The sequence below is a fragment of the Enoplosus armatus genome, chromosome 5, assembly GCF_043641665.1.
Source record: "Enoplosus armatus isolate fEnoArm2 chromosome 5, fEnoArm2.hap1, whole genome shotgun sequence".
NCBI lineage: Eukaryota > Metazoa > Chordata > Actinopteri > Centrarchiformes > Enoplosidae > Enoplosus > Enoplosus armatus.
Window position 1 is genome coordinate 5,326,619 of NC_092184.1, and position 21,692 is coordinate 5,348,310.

The 21,692-nt window shown below is 39.4% G+C and overlaps 2 protein-coding genes across 3 annotated transcripts; one reads left to right on the forward strand and one right to left on the reverse strand.

Annotated features, from left to right (window-relative positions):
* Positions 1 to 595: 595 nt before the first annotated feature.
* LOC139285156 (flotillin-2) lies at positions 596 to 13,045 on the reverse strand. The gene is made up of 11 exons (XM_070905644.1): positions 12,891 to 13,045; positions 11,517 to 11,598; positions 10,110 to 10,200; positions 9,583 to 9,706; positions 8,887 to 9,005; positions 6,583 to 6,696; positions 6,367 to 6,486; positions 5,880 to 6,094; positions 4,316 to 4,499; positions 3,558 to 3,707; positions 596 to 2,672 (listed from the first exon to the last, which is right to left on the reverse strand). The coding sequence occupies exons 1-11, from the start codon at positions 12,937 to 12,939 to the stop codon at positions 2,634 to 2,636; spliced, it is 1,287 nt and encodes a 428-aa protein (XP_070761745.1). The 5' UTR covers positions 12,940 to 13,045; the 3' UTR covers positions 596 to 2,633.
* Positions 13,046 to 14,281: 1,236 nt separating this feature from the next.
* LOC139285157 (rhomboid-related protein 4-like) lies at positions 14,282 to 21,665 on the forward strand. 2 transcript variants are annotated; one of them, XM_070905645.1, is made up of 8 exons: positions 14,282 to 14,327; positions 14,727 to 14,882; positions 15,426 to 15,735; positions 16,327 to 16,459; positions 16,681 to 16,769; positions 17,705 to 17,761; positions 19,823 to 19,975; positions 20,053 to 21,665. In XM_070905645.1, the coding sequence occupies exons 2-8, from the start codon at positions 14,739 to 14,741 to the stop codon at positions 20,160 to 20,162; spliced, it is 996 nt and encodes a 331-aa protein (XP_070761746.1). In that variant the 5' UTR covers positions 14,282 to 14,327; positions 14,727 to 14,738; the 3' UTR covers positions 20,163 to 21,665. The 2 variants fall into 2 exon arrangements, with proteins under 2 accessions (XP_070761746.1, XP_070761747.1); XM_070905646.1 differs by having other exon boundaries at positions 17,720 to 17,761.
* Positions 21,666 to 21,692: the final 27 nt, after the last annotated feature.

Below are 21,692 nucleotides of genomic sequence, written 5' to 3' on the forward strand. Positions count from 1 at the left end.
AGGACCCCGGTTCTGCATTTAGGCATCAATGGCAAACGCCTGTTCAATAATTCCCACGGATGGGACGCTTTATTATTAAAGCCATGACTAAAGTTCAAGGGCGTGGACAACGGTAGAAGAAATGTTCAAATTAGCAACACAATAAAACACCCCATTACACGTGAAAAGTCTGCATTCAAATTTGTACTGAAGTAAAAGTAGAGAAGTATTGGTTCCAAAAATGTACTTAATGCATCCAAAAAGTAGTCTACTCAGTATGCAGAATGGCCCATCCGTATTATATTATAGTACTTGAGTACATTTTCTAGATTACTTTCCACCACCTTGAATAGGTTTGATTTCAGAAGTGAAGGTGACACAATGAAGTCTGAGGTTCCTCCACCAGACAAGAAGTTTTGGCTCTTCACAGAGTTAACACAACTTATTTACAAACATATAAAAAATATCAACCCTGCAAATTACACATTATAATGAAACTGGTCTCCTTCTATACGTATAACATCTGACACTGAGATAACAAGCCGAATCAGTGAAAAAACTATAAAAGGTTTGCAATGTCTTTAAATAAACTTTGCAGAATAGTGAATGGCAAAAGAATGATGGCATTTTGATTTATTAGAATGACAATTAGCGAGTGAACTGATTATTCAGACGGATGACATGCAGCAAGAGCATACAAGAACTCATGGCCGTTTGAGACATAGTGTACGTGTTGTAAATAACATTAAGAATCTAACACAAATATGTCGTATATACACTGGACACATTTGAAGCTAAACAAATCAATATGGTCACAGTATTTGTCAAGTCACTATATCAGCAAAGAATGATACAAACATAAATCAAGGATCAAATCGAGGATGAGCACAACAAACTCTATTAACAACAATAATAACAGTCCTCTGTAAGGTCTCAGTATGCTCATACTGGCTGTTTCTTCAGCCATAAAACTTCAAACTAAAGATCACTGTCACGCTAGTTTAGGTTTAGTGTAGGTGAGTGCAGTTCTTTACAGCATTGAGAAGAGATAGCAGGTTCTGGCTACCAGAATTCACTGCCAGTTCTTCTGGAAGTGTCTAAGGGGGTCAACTTGTTCTGCCAAATAATAAACTGTACCTATCAACTTCCCCAAATCTTTTTTCCAAAAACCTTTGACAGTTAACAAGTGTGTCAGATCCTATGTACTGCTGCACTGGAGCTTAACATTTGGTGCATTAGACCGCAAAACAAAGCATTGTGACCATTTACAAACAGCAATATCACTGATTAAAATAGATAAAACATTTGATAAGTTAAATAACTCAAAACTAAAAGATCCTTCTATATTTGATGTCACAGTTTTTAAAACAAATGAATGCAGACAAGTACAAACATTGAACAGAAAGTGTGTTTCTCTGAAAAGTGTAAAAGTTTGGTTTTTTGACACCCTGTCAAACATGGCTTAGCATCTACAGATATTTGTAGTATGAAATTATACATCAGATAAACTATACAGTATCCCAAGTCCTTCTGATACAACAAAAATAAAAGACAATCTATTCTATTTGGCCTCACTGTTTGGCCTTTCATTTTCATAATCTATTCACATTAAGCCGTTTCCACAATATAAAACATATTTCACATTACTCCAAGCCAGTCGTTATTTTTTACAATTTGCCCATTATATCTTATTTCTCTTCTTTTTCATCTTTTTTTTTTTTTATACCAAACCAAATTTTCTATTTTAATCAAGGCCAAAACTACTAACATTTTACATTAAAACCCACACTAAATATTAAAGGACCACATTACAACCTAACCATATCAGCACAAGATCAGAATTTGCTTCCCGTTTTCGTGCCAGCATATGAATAATAATCACATGTATCATGCCTGATCAGTTTGTGGAGAATTAAACTACTTTTAGAGGAACAGACAAAATTAGCACAATGAAAGGGACTTCCTTTAAGATTGTGAGCACCTGTTACATTGTAAAAATCAATAACTGAGACATAAAATAACCTGAATAGCATCTGATAGTCAAAAATTACAACATGTGCAATACAAAGAACGCTCTACAATTAACAAGAAAAGATTCAGATCATCTAGGGAATGCAGATGTGTCCAACGATAAAGAAAGAGGTAAATCAACAAAAAGGCCTGCAACATATGGAATGCAAAAAGTGAGAGCAGAGGCCTTGTTGTCTGAAGAAAGCAGGGCCCAAATGTATAAATACCAAAGAATAGGTGTTGACATCAGCTGTCAGGTCACATGATAATATGAATCTAATCTAGGTGAGAGTCAGCAGGTAGGTCAACTATCACACCAGACTAATATCAACTCTCCTCTTCAATGGTATTTCATACAAACGGGCCAACAAATAGGATTTAAATACAAAAAAAGAAAAGCAAACAACACACACACACAAACGCAACACAAAACGTTCTCACGTTCAAACTAAATAAAAAAACATTTGAATGAGCAGCAGTGCATGCAGATATTCTGGTCCTGTATAAAGTAAGGCACCAGAGGTTTCCAAATTCACTTGGTATACAGTATATACGTATAAAATAACAAAATTCTTCAAGTGTATTAAAGGCAGTCTATCAGAGTGCATACAACAGATACTGAAGTCATGTGGAGTCGGTGGTTTTCAGGCTTGAGTACTGGTCATATTCTGCAGCAAAGGGATCTGTTGAAAAAGAACAGATTATTCAACCTACCATTGAAACTCTGAGGCTCTAAAACAAACCCCCATAAAAATTCGAGAACTAAACTGGAGTGCCTTCATGACCTACATTTTTTCCATTCACTGTTTTTCCCAAAGCCTCGACTGGCTGATTTCAACTCCTTTTAGGCTCCTGTGTTTTCTGACAGGAACACGTGTCTTGTAATAAGCATGTTTTCAAACACTGGTGGTGGCTAGGATACTGATGAGGCATTCTTTGAGCCACTATTTTGTTTTTCTTTCTTAAATTGACATTAAAAATAAACATGCTTTGCATGTCAGACTATCAAGGCCATACTGAAAGGGGTATTCCACTGTTTTTATGTTACATTACATTCATAGGTCAGTTTACTAGTCATGGGGAGTCCTACTTAGCCTGTAAAAACAGATGTTTAATAACCCTGATGATGTCATCACAGTTATCTCAGACGACAATTTCTTAACAGAAAATCTGCATTATGATTTGGAGGTATGGAGTTTTAAAAGATATGGACATTTACAAGTCAGAGAGGGTCTTCTCGGGACTATAAGCCCTGACATCTCTGCCTCTGCTACTTTGATTTTGACCATATGTCTCTGACAAGTCCCCAAACAAAGTGCAATACTAAATCACTGGAGTATCCCTTTAATTAAATTAAAATTAAATCAACATCTTAATTAGAAGAATGTACACAAACAAACAGAAACATCAGCTGAATCTTGCAGCCTTTCAGTGTCATCCTGCAAAGCTTTATTCTAACCCATCACCAACAAAGCCATATTATCAGATCTGATTCAATGTCCTAATCCCTCATGCAGTAAATAGTTTAGTAATACTACACATACATTCACAATATAAAGCATGCTTACCTTTGTCAAATCCACTCCAGTGAGAGCATTGACTGACACAGGAAGTTCAGCCAAAAGGCGGTTCACCTCGCCCGTCACGCGGCTGCCCTCCCCACTGAGGATGACAATCTCATTGGTCCTGGCTAAAGGCGCTGCCACCTTGGAAGCAATCTGCAAAGATACGGTTAAGTGTTTACTGTAAGCAGGAAATCTCCCACATTAAGTTATCAGTGATCACGTGATACATTATACAGTCATAGTCTCATGAATCACAAAGATGATGCAATTGTGGTGGAAGACTGAGAGCTGTCATTTTCCATCACTTTAGCCATGGTTTCGTATCCCACTGCCTAAATAAAATACTTTTAACATTTTGTGCTCAGTTTTTAATTTGGGTTCGAGAGCTGAATATTGCTACTATTAAAAGATTCGACCTGGAAATACAGCTGCATTATGTGTAAAATACAGCATACTAGTTTCTTAAAGCTAAACAAGCATGCTACATCTTTCTTGGTGCTCGTGTGGTGGGATGCTGAGGGGATTAAATACACAAGATGTAACAAAGGATTTAGAGGTGGAGATTTAGCAAATTTAGATACAGCCAGGCTAGATGTTTCCATCCTTTTTGCTAAGATAAGCTAACTTGTAAAACGCATTATGCATTAACAAACCAGTGAACTCTAAATGAACGTTCTCTTGAACAAAACTAGGTGGTTAGAGAAGCTGGATGTGTATTCTGGAGCTTTTAAGGTCACTTGTAGAACCCATTTATGTCTTACCTTAGGCAGGGCCTCAAGGACCAGGGCAGTCTTGGCTGCCTCTCCGTACTGCTGGTAGGCCTCAGCCTTCAGTCTCATTTTCTCAGCCTCCGCCTTTCCCACTGCTTCGATGGAGCAAGCCTCCGCCTCACCAATCCTCTTGATCTTCTCTGCCTCAGCCTGGGCTATCAGCACCGTCTTCATCCTGATGCAGCGGAAACACACAAGTTAAAATAACTGATATCTGATCATCCATCAACAACACAATATGGTGCCTTGCTCCATATGACCTCTAATCATACAACATGCATTTTCTGATGGTGTAACTTAATGCCTCACACAGACATCTTTAAAATCATTTACCTGGCTGAAATGTGGTCTAAAAGTGCAACAAAATAATGTGTTTAGCAAAATGGAGGCTGCATGACTGCAACACATGGAAATGTGTCATGGTGAGCACTCTGCTGTTGTTAGTAAGGACAGGATGCGGGCTGGAAGGACGGGTTTCAAGCCTGTGTGACAGATACTCATCTACCCTGCTAGTGTGTCTTTAAGCAAGACAATAAATCTCTACCAGAAGGACAGTGACTGCTCTGTAGCTCCTGACCTCTGACCTCCCTGCTGAGCAGGGCAAATAAAAACAGAATAATCACAAAAATGGGAGGTAAAAGAGAATTTACTGTCCTGAAGCCTAAAATGATTAGACTTTAAAAAAAACTGCAGGAACTGACAGACTTGTTGATCAATACCACTGTTTTTCAAAACTCACTCTCTGCCTCATGTGAGGGGATATTCCCTGAGCCTTCTGCAAATGACCATTTTCAATATGTCAGGAAGACTACAGATGTAAATGAGCACAGCTGCAGCTCATCTGATTTCTATCAAGGTCTGGTAAAGGAGTCCTTATGCATTTCTGCAAATTAATCACATAGAAAAAAGTGTCTTCTCCTGCTGAACCTAAAATATTGGTTGAACAGAAGACGCAGGAGGAAATATTAGATAGCCTGATGCTGTCAGCCCAACAAAAGGTTATGACAAATCAATGTGGGCAACTGAGGGAAACAGAAAGGTAAAATAAAATAACAGAGTAGTGTCTGTTGTCTTGTATTGTGGTGCTGAATGGAGAGATACTGTTAAGTAACTTTATAATACATCTCTCTCTCGCTATCTGTTCAGACCTGGCTTTTAGACCTTTTATAGCTGCTTTTCTCAGATGTTACATTTCAGCCACCATTTCCTCTGCTGCAGTGGTCACTCAGCAATGATACATCAAAACAAAATGTTCATTCCCTCCTCCCATATTTTCAGCCTTTCAACAGGAACGCCTTAAAACAATTTTGCCTGAACCCAAATATGTACCGCTTTTCCTCCCTTTACCTGTGCAAACCCTGACTGCACCTAAAAATACACATCCTTAGAAAATATCCCCCAGCATGTTTTTTAACAGCTGGTATTTCAACAACCAGATTCAAACACTTGTGTTAGTCCTCTCAGTGATCTTGCATTTTCTACTGATTGGTGATACTGTTGGAAAAAGCTCATAAAACTGGTTGATTGCCCCTTTAACAGATGGGTTCTCACTCACTTATGCCCCTCAGCCAGCTGCTTCATTTTGTAGGCCTCTGCCTCAGCGGGCCTCTTGACAGTTGCAATGAGCTCCTTGTCTGTCCGGTCAATCTCCTTCTCCTCAATGGTGATCTCTTTCTTCCTCTGCACCACTTGGATCTCAATCTCCTCCAGACGGATCTTTTGCTGCTCCTTAGCGGCCTGCAGCTCGTACGCCAGCTGGGCCTCTGCTTTCTGAGGACATCAGCACATAGACTAGTCACATTTCTAAAGCATACCCACACCTGAGGTTACACACATATTAGGCCTTTGGAAACTTTAACATCTCTACTACAATGACTAAATAAAGTGCTGGTCTGAACAATGTTTGATGGCACAGCACAAGTTTACTATGACTGACCTATTGTCGGGCCACTGCTTGTAAACAGCCAAACATAAATACGACTAACTGATCACAGTGAACATTAACTCATGCATATGTACAATATAAAACCTCAGGTTCCCACCTTAGTGTTGACTTCCTGGTTGAAACAAGCTTTCTGCAGCTCCAGTTCTCGTCTGGAGTCGGCCATCTTGGTGTCAGCCTGGAATTTGACATCCATCATCTCCTTCTTGCATTCTGCTTCCTAGGAGACAATTAAGAAGTAAAGCAGTGTTCAGTTTGTTGTTCTGCACATCAGAATCCACTTCTCAGAGTCTCCCACCTGCTAGAGCCTCCTTACCCGTATCCCAGCATCCCTCTCTGCCTCAGCCACGCCAATGTCTGCATCCCTCTGGACAGCTGCTGTCTGGGTCTTCCCAAGGGAGCTCAGGTAATCGAGTTTATCATACACATCCTGCGAGCACAGACAAACAGGTGAACCTATAAGCAAAGAGCTCAGCTTCCTATAAACAGAATCACAAAAGCACAGGAAACTGAAGTGCAACTAACAAGATGTTTTAAAAGTAATCATCTATCTTAGCCAATATGAAGTGAGCCTGTGACAGATGAGTGCCTAATAAGACAATTTGAGGTAGGAAGTCTTTCCCAGTTAATGAAGTGACAATTAATAAAAATCAAAGTCAAAATATAAAACGTTCTCATAAAAAGTGTTTCCTTCAGAAAAGGCTGGACTACAAGTAGTATATTTTAGTAGGTCTGAGGAGTGAGCATTTGATTTGATTTGTAGTGAGCATGTTTTCTAAATATTCCATTTCTTTCACCACTAATAGGGCAAATTTGTTTGGTGCAGTTTCATCCACAAATGGACACCTTTTATCTGTGCGTGGTAACAGCTTATTGATTTCAACACTTGCACTGAAGAGTTGCTGGCACAAGCAAATGCCTCATCAACTGGAACTGTTGACAACACCGTCTGATTAGTGACGAGGTCGCAGCTATGTTCAACAATAACATACGAAACATCAGCAGTCCAAAAGGATAGTTTTTACAAATAATATCTACACCAAGAGACAAACTGACACCAATATTTATATGTTTTGAATCAGGAAGACAAAAAGGAGAAAAAAATAAAGAGATCCTACAATTGTCTGAGGCCTCCACTAATGAGCCAATTGGTCCTGACGCATCACAGAAACATCTAGACCCGGACTAATTCATGTGGTAGACTCTGGGCTTCCAGCAAAGCACTACGGTCAGCCGCTGCGTCTGCACCACACTTCAATTAGTTCTAATCAACAACAACTCTTCGTGGGGGTGGGGGTGGGGGGGCTCCTGCCAGTCAATTATCAGACCAATGACCCAGCAGAGATTACTTCTCTAATGATCAGCAGCCCTGACAGCAGATAAAAACATGTTCAATAAATGGTATTTTACATTATGATTTAAAGTCATGTTCAGATACAAAACTATACAGATTAAAAAACGAGACAGGTTCATGTTTCTGTGACTGCTTAGCGTATAACACATGTTGGGCTCTTAATGGCAGTTCATGTGTCATACAGAAATGGATACAACAGAGCGCTCACAATCATAATGATGCACGTCTGAGCTGAAAGTCTGTGTGCATTCGATTCATGCATTACCCAACAGGCCTGAACTTCTGATCAGTTTTCCCTCCAGAAGAAGTGGAGAGATGAATTTAACTGCAGTGCCACTGAAGTACGGAAGACTGTAGGCAAGTGATTATTATGTGAAGCGGGAGATTTATGCCAAGTATACAGGTCTACAGCTCCATTTTCTAGTCACTAGGGATGTGTCAGTATCTGTATTTCATGCTACGATTATTGAGGCCAAATCACAGTGAACAGCATTATCATGACATTCATTAAACTTTCTGAAATACTACTATAAGAGCTGAAATTACTTCACAACAAACACTGAACAGTGAACTGTTTTCTGCAGCTTTGTTGGGCTCCACAAAGCCTGGTTCACCTGCTCTGTTTACATTGGACCAGGAGGTCAGTGCTCCCTTGTGGCTAAACACAATACAACTGCTAATGAAGGCCAGAGAGCTGTGCTGTGTTGACAGTGTCCTCTGAGAAGGACAGTAGTCACGGTAATGGCTGTTATAGAAATTGTAAACTGGTGTATCAGCTCATCTCTACTAGCCACACAGGAAAAGTGGCCTGAGGATGTTCTTCCTACGCCCTTCTTAATATTTAACTAATTCTCCAACTTAACTCTACCTTTTGAACATGAAATACTAAGTTTGCTTATACTACATTAGTTCTGAGGATTTTCATTGTCAGAATAAGTATCAAAATCTTCTATGCTCTTGCTCAGTGTGGTCCAAACAGACTACCAAAATATGATTAAACACACAGCTAGCTTCTATCTCTACTCCCACATATGATAAACAGGTTTGTTCAAACAGGTTTGTTCTTGGATCAGGATCAGCAGATCTATTTCAGTACGAGCAGTTCCTCTTTATATTAGAGAGCATGTCATTTCGAAATGCTGAATAGATTTTTTTTTACCTTTCTTCGCTGAGTAGCTACATTTGCATTTTCTTCAGGTATTGTTATCATTGGACTTGTAGCACAAGGTTTTATTGCCACAGCCTCTCACAGCAACTTCAACCCACCTTAATGGTAAAGCTGAGAATCTCAATGCCCATCCTGCCCACGTCAGGAGCGGCTACCTCCCTCACCAGTTTAGCAAACTGGTCCCTGTCCTGATAGATCTGCTCTACAGTCAAGGTACCTGCAAAATAAAGATGTTGTCAATACCTCCATACCACATGTCCATGTGTACCTGCATTTCAAAATGTCACTTCTCACAAACTAGCAGCAGCCTTGTTTTCATCTTGAGTGTTGTGGATTTTTATGTTTGATGGAGGTTTCTTTTGTTTATGTAAAAACGAGGGCAGTAGACTTGGGTTTGTCAAGCTAAACCGATCCGTTGTTTAATAAATTTGTCAATCAGCCGAAAAACTATTGCAACTATTTTGATAATAAATTGCTGATGTCATTTTTTAAGGAAAAATACCAAAGATTCCAGATATCTTGCTATAGATTCCAGATTTGCTTCTTTTCTCTGATTTAATATATTTTAGTTTTGGCCTGTTGGTCGGACAAAAGAAGACATTTAAAGATGTCAACTTGGACAGATCTTTTGCTATCTAAAACGATTAATAGAGAAAATTATCAGCAGATTGATTAAAAATGAAAATAATTGTTGCAACCCAAAACCAGTCTAGTAAATTATTTACACTGGCATGTCAGAAAACAAATTCAGCTGTCCTAGCTTTGACAAACACAGTTAAAATGAATGTCCATACCTAGAATGGAGCGCAGATGTCCCTCCAAAGTCTGTATAATCACAGCTTTGATTTCCATGACTGATTTACCCAGGAACTGCTCACAAGCTACAGCCAGCAAGTCCTGCTCGGTCATGACTTTCACCTGAAGAAGACACAGTGACAGAGTGAGGTCACAACATCACAGTATATGATGTGGCCAGTGCTATATTCTCTGTTCCCTCAAAATGCCACAATAGAAGTGTTAAATATTTAAGCAATAACAAAACACATCAGTGAAAAGGAACAATTTTTGGCTTTGGGACATTTCAATATCGCTAATACAGAAACATTTCCAGCTGTGAGGTCCAAGTTTTATTTAGATCAGGAACTATTTGATCAAAGAATAAGTACACAAGACCAACAATCTGACCAGACATCCGATCCCAGTTTTCAGTGCTTGTCAGATTTCAATATTCTGAGTTAGGGACACATTTCAGTAAGTGTCATAAGTGTTGAGGTTGTTGTGTGACAGGGTTCACAGAGAAGACACTGAAATGTGGTCTTACCTGAGCAACTCCTGTGACAGTGATCGCTACCCCCTCTGCTGTCTCCACATCCTCACATCGCGGCTGCAGAGTCATGATCTCTAGGGTTATCCTGCGGCAAGGATCAAAAGCACATTTATTAGGCCACGAAGAGAGGAACATGACGTAATAAAAGCAAGTTGTGAAATAATCGAACAAAAATTAAATTAAATATTCTGTGTTACTATGTTTTACTATTTTATCACATTGAATTAAGGTGGATTTAATTTGCCTTTTTTACACAGAAAAGACTAAAAATGTCTCTACATACATAATTTATTGATGATCATTTAAATTTGTCTTATTCCACTTTAAGTCTCAGGGTAAGAATGTCAGAAGCATACAACAAAATTTTAATATAAAGTTAGTATAATTAATTAATCACACTGCTTTCTTTTGTTTTGAATACAACACCACAGTAAATGCCAGGGCATTGACTGGTTCATACAATGTCTCGCTTGAACGCAGCTTTATACCTGTTCAAGATGGTCACAGTTGAAGGCAGGAGAAAAGCCTGCCGTTACAGAGAAGGGCAAGATGTGATAATTGTTCAAACTTTTCACCTCCACACACCTAGTCAATGACTGTGTGAAGTGGGTGTGCCTGTCAGGGTTGTTAATTTCATAAAGTTTGTCGCACGAAACCTCCCCAATTCCGATGTCAAAGAGGTGTGTTTGTGGGGGGGGGTTTAGGTGCTGTTTGACCATCCGACAAGCCCTTTGTTTGAGGCACACTGACCCCCCCACAGTGTCCACCCACAGCTGTGTTTTGTTAACATGTTGTTTTACATAAATTCAAGGACTGGACATTACAAAAGAACATAACTCAGGAAATGAGGTAATGGAATTTTTCTCAATCTCAACCGCGACATGTGGCAGGACTGTTGAACAGCGCTGTGGAATATTAAAATACTGTGATGAAAACTACTGCAAAACATTAACCTAAGAAATGCATTTGTCTTGTGAAACATCACATTTAAGAGGGCCGTGCACAAACATCAAGCACAGTACACAGCTTAGAAAAGTGGGAATGTGTATATGTAAAAAGGAAAAGATCTTTGAATCTGACTCCATTAGAAACATGTTTAACACACTGTGTGTAATACTAGACCGAATATGGTAGAAGAGCTTTCATCCTCCGCTCACTAACTGCCTGCAGATAGTAGGACTGATTTCCTTGTGGAAATTCAAGACAGCAATAACCCATTTCAGCTGTGGTCTGTTTAAAAAACCTTGGTCATTTTATCCAAACGAGTTTATAATATAATCCACTTATCTGTGGTGAGTCGTGCTTGCTGGCACAAACACACAGCATTTCAAGGAGCTACTAAAAGGCCAACTCCATTTGAAAATAACATAAATGGACCTTATGTTTATACTATGTTGTCACCTTTGGGTGTCCGAGATGAGACACCAAGCCCAGGCCCATCCCCCAACGGCGTAGGTCTTCGTATCAGAGCCACAACAGCCACCTGAGGGAAGAGGAACAGACCCAATGAGACAACGCTTTATGTTCAATTATCCATTCAACATCAAATAATAAGTTCATCATACTGTAGGAAAGGCATAACACAGCACAGAAACATAAGCGCCACCCTTAGCTGCACACAGTCCTCTGATTTATTTAATATTTATTTTACTTTGTTAACTTGAGGCCCTCCCGGGGGGGTCCGGACCCTTTCAAGGGGTCACGTCATAAACCTGAGGGGCTGTGAGATTAAAACAGGACAGGAAAACACAAAACAGATTTATTTCCTCAGATATTCCTCTACACTTTGCTTTTTTACTTGTGGATTACTGAATAGTTTTTACATTTTCAAATAAAACAGGGAAACAAAATCTCTCTTTGGTCGACCTGGTAAAAACCCAACTGGTGACGATGGGTCACAAGTAGACATGTTTTAGGGGTCACAAGCCCAAAATATAGGGAACCACTGTGATATTTCGTGTGATAATACTACACAAATGGCAAATACCCAAGTGTATTAATTAGGCTAATTATTAATATCTTAAGTGTGAGCTGTATCTTGTTGGATACACCTGTAATTGCAATAGCCCACATATTCTAGACTGCATGTTTACACTCAGTGATGTTTTATTTTAACTAGAATTAAAACTTGAATTAGAATATGGAAAATTACAGTAATACAGTAATACAGTAACATTAAACAAATGTTATTTCTCACAGCCGAGAAAACGGATATGTTTTGGATCCAAATCCAATAAATGTTCAAATTGGTTGTGCCAGTCTGATGGCTCTGGTTGCTCTGGATGAAAGCAACCACAACAAACTACATTATGGGAGAGCTGATGGGAGGATGAGCAAACCCGCCCCCTTTGGGTATAACATCACTGTGGGCCTCAATGAAGCGACAGACTGCTTCCAAGGACGGCAGCTTTTATAGTAACGATTTAACTACATATGCGTTGGCGGTTTTATATTTACCTGTAGCCGCCTGTACTCATTAATAACGGTTGATAACGCGAACGTACCGTCTCTGCCTTGCTTGCCATCTATGTTAGCGTAAACGCAGTTCTGGTTAAGAAACGTTAAGCCGTGATTAACACATTTACACCCTTTCTAGCATTAGCAGGCACTGACAAGTTGTCTTGCTACAAACAAGAGCAAGATAAACGTGGTTTAATAGTTAACATAGCACCTGACATCTGCTAGCTAGCTAGCATCAATTATCGTTAGCTGTTATATCAACATGACAGCTAGTTAGCTGGCTTCGTTAGCTCAGTAAAGGAGGGGAACACCTACCGGAGACCACCAGAGCTTCGTTTGGCCCCACTGTTAAACAGCTCCCCATGGTGACTCAAGATAGCGACAACAGAAAAAAACTAGCAAAAAAATGGGATCCTTTACGGCGTTGATGATACTACCGTTATCGGTTGTTTAATCCAAATCTGAATGTTGTGAAAGAGTCTTCACGTCCAGCACGAGCACGACAGCAACAACACAGTCCCCGCCCCGCCTAACGACACCGCACTGACGTAACGTTTGTCGCCACAAGAGACTATCGAGGTCTAAAATGACCGCTTCTACTAGTGGAGTTATTTGGCTCTAGCGCTATCTCGACTTCTGTTACTTCCTTTCCAGTTGCTTAAGTTTTCTCATTGTATTTTGAAATGATTTACCGGAAGATGTAATATGTTATCATATGTACGTTGACGCCACTTTGACCTATTTGTTGTGTTGCAGTTGCACTGTGACCACTAGAGGGCAGCGTACTGTATCAAAATACACTCAACCACCAAAACGGATTAGTTTGTCCGAGATATTCCTTCACCTGAAATATTAATGATAAAATAAAGTTTATTTTCCAATGGAAAAACAGACATCACTATATTAGAAATAATTATTTTTAATTATGAAGAAAAGAGATCAGGCTTCAGTCTTTTATTTCCACTAGCTTATTGTGGTTCTCTATCCCCTCTGCAATGTTCAGTAAATTAGTAGTTTCTGTAAAACTGCGACTTTTATACTTTTTTTACTTTTAACATTTATTTTAAAGAAAATAAATTGTGGTTAGGTATTTCAGAATTAGTAATTATTAGTAAATAATTGTATTGGTGAAGTATTTTATACACAAATACAGATTTACTAAATCTCACCTCTTGATGAATATACACTCAGTTGCCAGTTTATTGGGTACACCTAGCTAGAACTAATGCAGTCTAATACAACAGTCCTGCAATAAATCCTCCCTTCATAAAGGTTATAATAAACTGTTTCAGAGAGGTGTTGATTCAACTGTATGATCATGTTGGAGGCTGCAGTTTGTGCTGCTGTTGAACTGTACAGGTATTCCCATTATTTTGTCCACTCCATTCATATTACTGAGCGCAGTTTTACTATTTTACTATTTCCATCACTGTTTATTAATTCATGCACTTTTTAGATCATTTAATTAATAAAAGAAAAGTGCTTAAAGGACTGAAACAGTCCGCAGATGGAGAGGAACCTGTGAGGGAGACTTGAAGCACTTTGAATCCAGATATATAGTCCTAAACGCAGGCGGACTTGAGTCCACGACCATGGACCGCTGAGGTTTCGGTTTCGTTTCTGGTCCTCCAGGAGCGCGCGCACTGAGGGGGGCTGACGGTCTCACCAACATGAGGCTGCGATGAAGGTGTTGTAACTCCACCAACTCATGAACAAACAACGCAGCTTCGACAGGCGACAGTCGGATGAAGTGTGAGTATGTAAAGTGTGTTCAGAGTCATTATATTATGACGTTGACTGTGAGAGTCTTTTTGTATGTCCGCATCAGATCTGCCCTGTGGGAAGTTTGAAATTAAGTAAATAAAGAAGAAATAGTTCAATATTTTGGTAAATACACACAATTGCTGGATTTAAATGAGATACAAAGTGTTTAGTAGTGAACTTTAGAGGTGCCAGTACCTTTGGACAGATCCAGGCCAGCTGTTTCCCTCTGTTTCCAGTCTGCTAAGATAAGCGGTTGCTGGTGGTAGCTGCATATTTAACATACAGACATGAGAGTGGTGTCAATCTTCTCATCTAACTCTTGGAAAGAAAGAAAACACGTGTATTTACCAAAATGTCGAACTTTTCCTTGAATCCATCTCTTTCCAGGGTGTTGTCAGTATGCAGAGGGGTTTCCAGCTGGGCCTGCTGCTTCTGGTCGTCCAGCTGTTCCAGGAGGGTCTGGGCAACATCCCAGCAGTCACCCTGGCTGTCCTGGGATTCAATGTGTATCTTTACATGTTCCCGGCTGCTCCACTGATGACGGTAATTCATCAGCAGGAGCATCTCTACTGCTGTTAACTCTGACACTGTAATCTTGAGCTGTTAATTTAAAACAATTTGTCCTTTTTATAGGAGGTTATTTGCAGGACTATTTCTTGCCAGGGACCACTAACGTCACCACCGGTTGCATAGCAGCTAGTCCTGACCAAGAAGACTTGTACTTATGTAAAAGTAAAGGTGTCAAAAGTATAGTTAATGTCTCCTGTCAATGTTATGTAATGTAATGTAAGCAGCATTTTAATGTTGTGGCAGGTTAAGGTGGAGCTTATTTTAACTATTTTATATCCTCTTGGGCAACAATTCATCATATTTTATAAGCTCATCATATGATTTTTATGTAAAATCTTAAAGTAACTCCAGCTGTCATATTAGTGGCATATACAAAGTATACTATTTCCCACTGAAATATAGTAGAAATGGAAATACAAGTACATCGAATTTGTCAGAACAGTACTTGAGTAAATGTACCACTGATTATAATAAAACACGATTGTTATTACTGCTTTCTATCCATCCAATCCTCAGGCCTGTGTGAGCCTCCAACGTGTGTACAGGTATAAAGAGTGGCGTCGCCTCTTCCTGTCCCCCCTGCACCACGTCGATGATTGGCACCTCTACTTCAACATGGCGTCCTTCCTCTGGAAAGGTATCAGGATGGAACGACGGCTGGGCGGAGGCTGGTTCCTCTACCTGCTGTCAGTCTGCTTTCTGCTCACTGGATTGGTCTATCTGCTGCTGCAGGCGGCGCTGACGGAACTCACCAAGGACTCTGATCCGTTCGAAAGATTCATAGATGTGTCATCGCACAGCAAAGAGTGTGCTGTCGGCTTCTCAGGTACAAACTACCAACAGAGTTACTGCAGTAAAAACTGGAAAAAAACCTTTTATTTCTATGATAAAACCAGGTCACACATGTTTCACAGATAAGACGTGATAAGTATGTGCATTTTTATAGCATTAAAGTAAGTAAGCATTAAAAATAGAGCTGAAACACCAAAAATGCCTAAAATTCACTGGTTTCAACTGTTTTTTTCGTCTCTCATGAGAGTAAACTGAATCTTTTGGGGTTTCAGACTATTGGTCGAACAAAACAAGACACTTAAATATCTCAACTTGTGCTCTGATAAATTGTGATTATGCATTTTTCACTTATAGACCAAACAATTAATTGATTAATCAAGAAAGTAATTTGCAGACTAATTGATAATGAAAATCAGTTTCAGCCCTAAAAACAAAAATAATTTGACATGATAAAATGAGAAAACATGAATTTAGACATTTATTGTTAAATGTGTGGACGATGTGTAGAAGTGACTAACCAGCTGAATGATTTCTCATTTCATATTGACTGTAAATATCTCTCTGTTTTGGTGATATTGAATTAAATCCATCCCTGAGTTTATGATCAATTCAACTATGTTTCTAGGTGTCCTGTTCGCTCTGAAGGTGGTCAGTAACCATTACAACCCAGGTGGTGTGACCTATGTGTTGAATATTCGTGTGTCCAACCGTTTTGCCAGCTGGGTGGAGCTAGTGCTGATCTATCTGATTGCTCCTGGGTGAGATAATGTACCAATTAAAGATCAAAGTTACCCTGGTGTGCCAAGAGACGTCCCAGCTCCATAAAACATACAAATTCTAAGCAGGTTCTAATTACATGATCTGTTTACACTTGAACAAGTACCACATTAAGTTAATTCATTAATTATCATGCTGATCGACAGGCACTTCTTAGAAAACAAAGTAATAAAATAACAAACAAACTCTTGCTCTTCTTCAGGACCTCTTTGGTTGGCCACCTGGCAGGTATCCTGGTGGGTCTGCTCTACACTGTGGGTCCACTGGAGAACATCATGAAGACATGTGCAGGTCTGAATGTGTGTGTGTGTGTGTGTGTGTGTGTGTTGCTTTCTTAAATACACCGTTCATATACTGAAGAACCTCTTAAAACCTGTGTAGAAGTTTAAAATGTGAAGAAGAGGTTTAAAATATTTTCTACGTAATTATCATCAGCAAATACCTTTGCCTTTTCACAATCCTTATCAATCAGTTGTAACACCTACATTTGCTAAGTGACATAAGGTGTGTGTGCAGATCGAGGGCTTCTGCTTACACACTAACAATGTTGCTATCTAACTTTGTGCATTAAGCTTTGACTCCAACTACCGAAGACGGTTTAATTTACTCACCAATGGAATCAGAAAAGCAAACACTCCATCCAACAGCTCAGCTTTGATATTTTGTCTAAGTCTCTCAAACGTTGAACCTGTAAACCTTTAAATTCAACATATATGCTGAATATACATTAAGAGATCTCATTATACTGTTCCATTAACATAATAAATCATCAAGTCAGAGCTAAAAGTACCTCAATGTGTCCTCCTCGTAGTGATAACATGAATATTAGACCTAATTAAATACTTAATTTCTTAATTTAAGAGTGGAATCGGGTGGCTAAAAGTCTCTACTTCTCTAATGGTACGCTACAGTTATTGATACCACGAGAAATACAAAGAGGGACAGTCTCCTTTGTGTCCGCTCTTGTTGATTTTCTGTAAATTTATGAGTGATTGGCTGAGTAGTTAGTTTAGTTTATTGCGGCGCCCATTGGGAAATTAGTATAACTTCACTTGAAGTAATACTAAAATGCTTAAAAAGTAAAAACTAATTCATTTGATTATAACTCATTAAGCTTTCTGACTCTGAATCTGTAGATATCTGAATGTTAATGTAAACTGTGTCACCAAGTCAGTGTATGTTAGTGATTCTTCCAATATTAAATTTCCTGTTTTTTTTCCCATCAGCGTTTGTGTCTTCAGATGGAAATAATCCACGGCCAAGTTCGTACTTCAACTCCTCAGGTACAAAAGTATTTGAGTAAACATGCTTACAGGGATGTACAGTATAATACAGTGCATCCGGAAAGTATTCACAGCGCTTCACTTTTTCCACATTTTGTTATGTTGCAGCCTTATACCAAAATGGATTAAATTCATTTTTTTCCTCAAAATTCTACACACAACACCCCATAATGACAACGTGAAAAAAGTTTTTTTGAGATTTTTGCAAATTTATTAAAAATAAAAAAACCTGAGAAATCACATGTACATAAGTATTCACAGCCTTTGCTCAATACTTTGTTGATGCACCTTTGGCAGCAATTACAGCCTCAAGTCTTTTTGAATATGATGCCACAAGCTTGGCACACCTATCTTTGGGCAGTTTCACCCATTCCTCTTTGCAGCACCTCTCAAGCTCCATCAGGTTGGATGGGAAGCGTCGGTGCACAGCCATTTTCAGATCTCTCCAGAGATGTTCAATCGGATTCAAGTCTGGGCTCTGGCTGGGCCACTCAAGGACATTCACAGAGTTGTCCTGAAGCCACTCCTTTGATATCTTGGCTGTGTGCTTAGGGTCGTTGTCCTGCTGAAAGATAAACCGTCGCCCCAGTCTGAGGTCAAGAGCGCTCTGGAGCAGGTTTTCATCCAGGATGTCTCTGTACTTTGCTGCATTCATCTTTCCCTCTATCCTGACTAGTCTCCCAGTTCCTGCCGCTGAAAAACATCCCCACAGCATGATGCTGCCACCACCATGCTTCACTGTAGGGATGGTATTGGCCTGGTGATGAGCGGTGCCTGGTTTCCTCCAAACGTGACGCCTGGCATTCACACCAAAGAGTTCAATCTTTGTCTCATCAGACCAGAGAATTTTGTTTCTCATGGTCTGAGAGTCCTTCAGGTGCCTTTTGGCAAACTCCAGGCGGGCTGCTATGTGCCTTTTACTAAGGAGTGGCTTCCGTCTGGCCACTCTACCATACAGGCCTGATTGGTGGATTGCTGCAGAGATGGTTGTCCTTCTGGAAGGTTCTCCTCTCTCCACAGAGGAACTCTGGAGCTCTGACAGAGTGACCATCGGGTTCTTGGTCACCTCCCTGACTAAGGCCCTTCTCCCCCGATTACTCAGTTTAGATGGCCGGCCAGCTCTAGGAAGAGTCCTGGTGGTTCCGAACTTCTTCCACTTACAGATGATGGAGGCCACTGTGCTCATTGGGACCTTCAAAGCAGCAGAAATTTTTCTGTAACCTTCCCCAGATTTGTGCCTCAAGACAATCCTGTCTCGGAGGTCTACAGACAATTCCTTTGACTTCATGCTTGGTTTGTGCTCTGACATGCACTGTCAACTGTGGGACCTTATATAGACAGGTGTGTGCCTTTCCAAATCATGTCCAATCAACTGAATTTACCACAGGTGGACTCCAATTAAGCTGCAGAAACATCTCAAGGATGATCAGTGGAAACAGGATGCACCTGAGCTCAATTTTGAGCTTCATGGCAAAGGCTGTGAATACTTATGTACATGTGATTTCTTAGTTTTTTATTTTTAATAAATTTGCAAAAATTTCAAAAAAACTTTTTTCACATTGTCATTATGGGGTGTTGTGTGTAGAATTTTGAGGAAAAAAATTAATTTAATCCATTTTGGAATAAGGGTGTAACATAACAAAATGTGGAAAAAGTGAAGCGCCGTGAATACTTTCCGGATGCACTGTATATTGAGACAGTGTTTGATCCCAGTTATTTGGTATCTTAAGATAACAACCACTGGGGGGGCACCAAAGTCAAATGTTCAAATGCTACACATGGGGACTTTAATGACAGAAGAGAAAAGAAAAGGAGAGGATTCATAACAATAAACAAGAAAAATGTTTTTCTTTCTGATCTTAGTTATTCTGATCTAGGACATATTTTAAGTCTAGCAGGTTACTTTTGAATTAATTCAAATGAGCTGCATGTTAGTTCTCATTTATTCAAAGGTTTGTTTTGAAAAGTGGCGCCCTAAAAAGAAATGAGATGTACACAAAGCCGTCCATTACTGCTTACTGTTGGGTTAATCTGTATTTACGTGTGTAAATGTGTGTGTAGGCTACAGTGGGACTAGACAACAACGCTCAGAAGATCTACGGCATGCTGAAGATTATACAGCAGATACATCTGATTATACAGAATCTTACATCGCAGGACTGACAGAGGAAGAGCAGATAAAAATGGCAATCAGAAACAGCCTGAATGATGGAGGTACGAGAGAAAAATGACAATAAATGGCTTTAGTCTCACCAGTCATTTGGTTTTAGTTATAATATCTTATTTTTCAGGAGGAACCAGACAGAGAGGAACTGAGCACCCCACTGAGGAGGAGGAGCTCAGGAGGAGGAGACTAAGGAGGTTTCAACCAGAAGTTTCCAACCAGAGGAGAAGATTGTAATGACAGAATGAGAATATCTCATATCATCAGTACAGTTCATCCAAGTGCTTTGTGTTTACTGAATGTTGTTTAAAGTAGCCGCTTTCCATCAGAACTTTGTGATTTAGTGTTTCTCATGAGGACTTCTTTGAAATGCACCAGATCTTGTTGCTAAATTGTTTTCTGGTCTTTTGATGCTTCGGTCGGGGGGGTACAAATGATTTCTCACTGAATGACTGGTTGGTTTAAAGGAAAAGTTTGATATTATGTGAAATATGCTTATTTGCTGAGAGTTAGATAAGAAGGTCGATGCCGCTCTAATATCTGTACGTTAAATATGAAGCTGCAGCCAATTAGCTTAGCTTAGCATAAAGACTGGAAACAGGGAAACAGCAAGCCTGGCTATGCTCAAATGTACTAGCACCTCTAAAGTTCACTACTTAACACATTTTATCTTGTTTGTTCAAAGTGTAGAAAATTCCATATTGCTTTTATTTCTTGGTGGGGACCAGACCAAGAAATAGTCAAACTTTTGCTAGACATAAGTCTGCTATTAGACTTCATGTTTAGCTGCTGGACGTTGGATCATGACACCGTGTGAGTTATTTGCCAGTTAATACATGACAATAAGAAAAATGTACAAACAATGTACATAGAGGTGAATTTTTTTGTTTTATGCTAATATTACTGCTCTGATTTTGTACTGAGCAAGCATCTGACATTCAGTGTTACTTCCCTTTAACCTAAACCGCAATCTTTTCCCCAACCTTAACAAAGTATATTTTTTGCCTAAACATAACCAAACCTTAAGCATAGAGGTGGCAGATCAGAAAACAGTTTTATTAATCCTTTTGGTATCGGTCATGTGCATTTTGGAAGGCACTAATGTCATCGTCTGCATTGGGGCACCAGCTCATAAAACGCTCATGTGGGTCAGTTTGAAGGCAATGCCAGTGTTCAAGAGTGTAAACTGGTTTGTCGTGGTACTGTTTATAGTTTTTATATTTTTACACAATAAAGATTTACTCCTTTCCAAATTCAGCTGGTTGAAATTCATTTCTCCAGTATGCCAGTGAGAATCAGATAATAACCTACGAGCTGATCAAATGTCTGTAATGGAGGATGTGGAGGAGAGCAGAGGGTTGTTACATTTATTTATGATCGAATAATTATTCTTGTGTCTGGCCTTTGAGAAAAACATGTTGTGTGCTGTGTTTCGTAAAACGCCCAGAAAAAGTCATTCAGCCAGTGGATAAAAAGACTGTCTTTATTGAAATAGTTTTGAAAAGATGTGGGGTTCATTTATGGACTTGCTTCAGCATAACACTTCTGATACAGTGTTAACAATGACAGTAGCTTTAAATATAGTTCAGTGATGAGATGTGTACCACTGTCTTAGTTTGTTTTTATTTGTATTTGCTCCTTTATTTCCCTTCTTATTTATTTCTGCTCTGCGCATTTCTATATGTATTGTGTGCTATTGTATATAAGCATAATTCAATAAATAAATGTGTTTTAAAAATATATATGACATACTGACAGGTTTTTGTG

Excerpts from the sequence above, each read along its gene's own strand:
- LOC139285157 (XM_070905645.1), top strand. The coding sequence starts at position 14,739 with ATGCAGAGGGGTTTCCAGCTGGGCCTGCTGCTTCTGGTCGTCCAGCTG. Across the intron at positions 14,883-15,425 it reads CGGCTGCTCCACTGATGACG|GCCTGTGTGAGCCTCCAACG; the intron begins GTAATTCATCAG and ends TCCAATCCTCAG. Across the intron at positions 15,736-16,326 it reads GTGTGCTGTCGGCTTCTCAG|GTGTCCTGTTCGCTCTGAAG; the intron begins GTACAAACTACC and ends CTATGTTTCTAG.
- LOC139285156 (XM_070905644.1), bottom strand. The coding sequence starts at position 12,939 with ATGGGGAGCTGTTTAACAGTGGGGCCAAACGAAGCTCTGGTGGTCTCC. Across the intron at positions 10,201-11,516 it reads CTCATCTCGGACACCCAAAG|GATAACCCTAGAGATCATGA; the intron begins GTGACAACATAG and ends TCCTTGCCGCAG. Across the intron at positions 4,500-5,879 it reads CAGCTGGCTGAGGGGCATAA|GATGAAGACGGTGCTGATAG; the intron begins GTGAGTGAGAAC and ends CCGCTGCATCAG.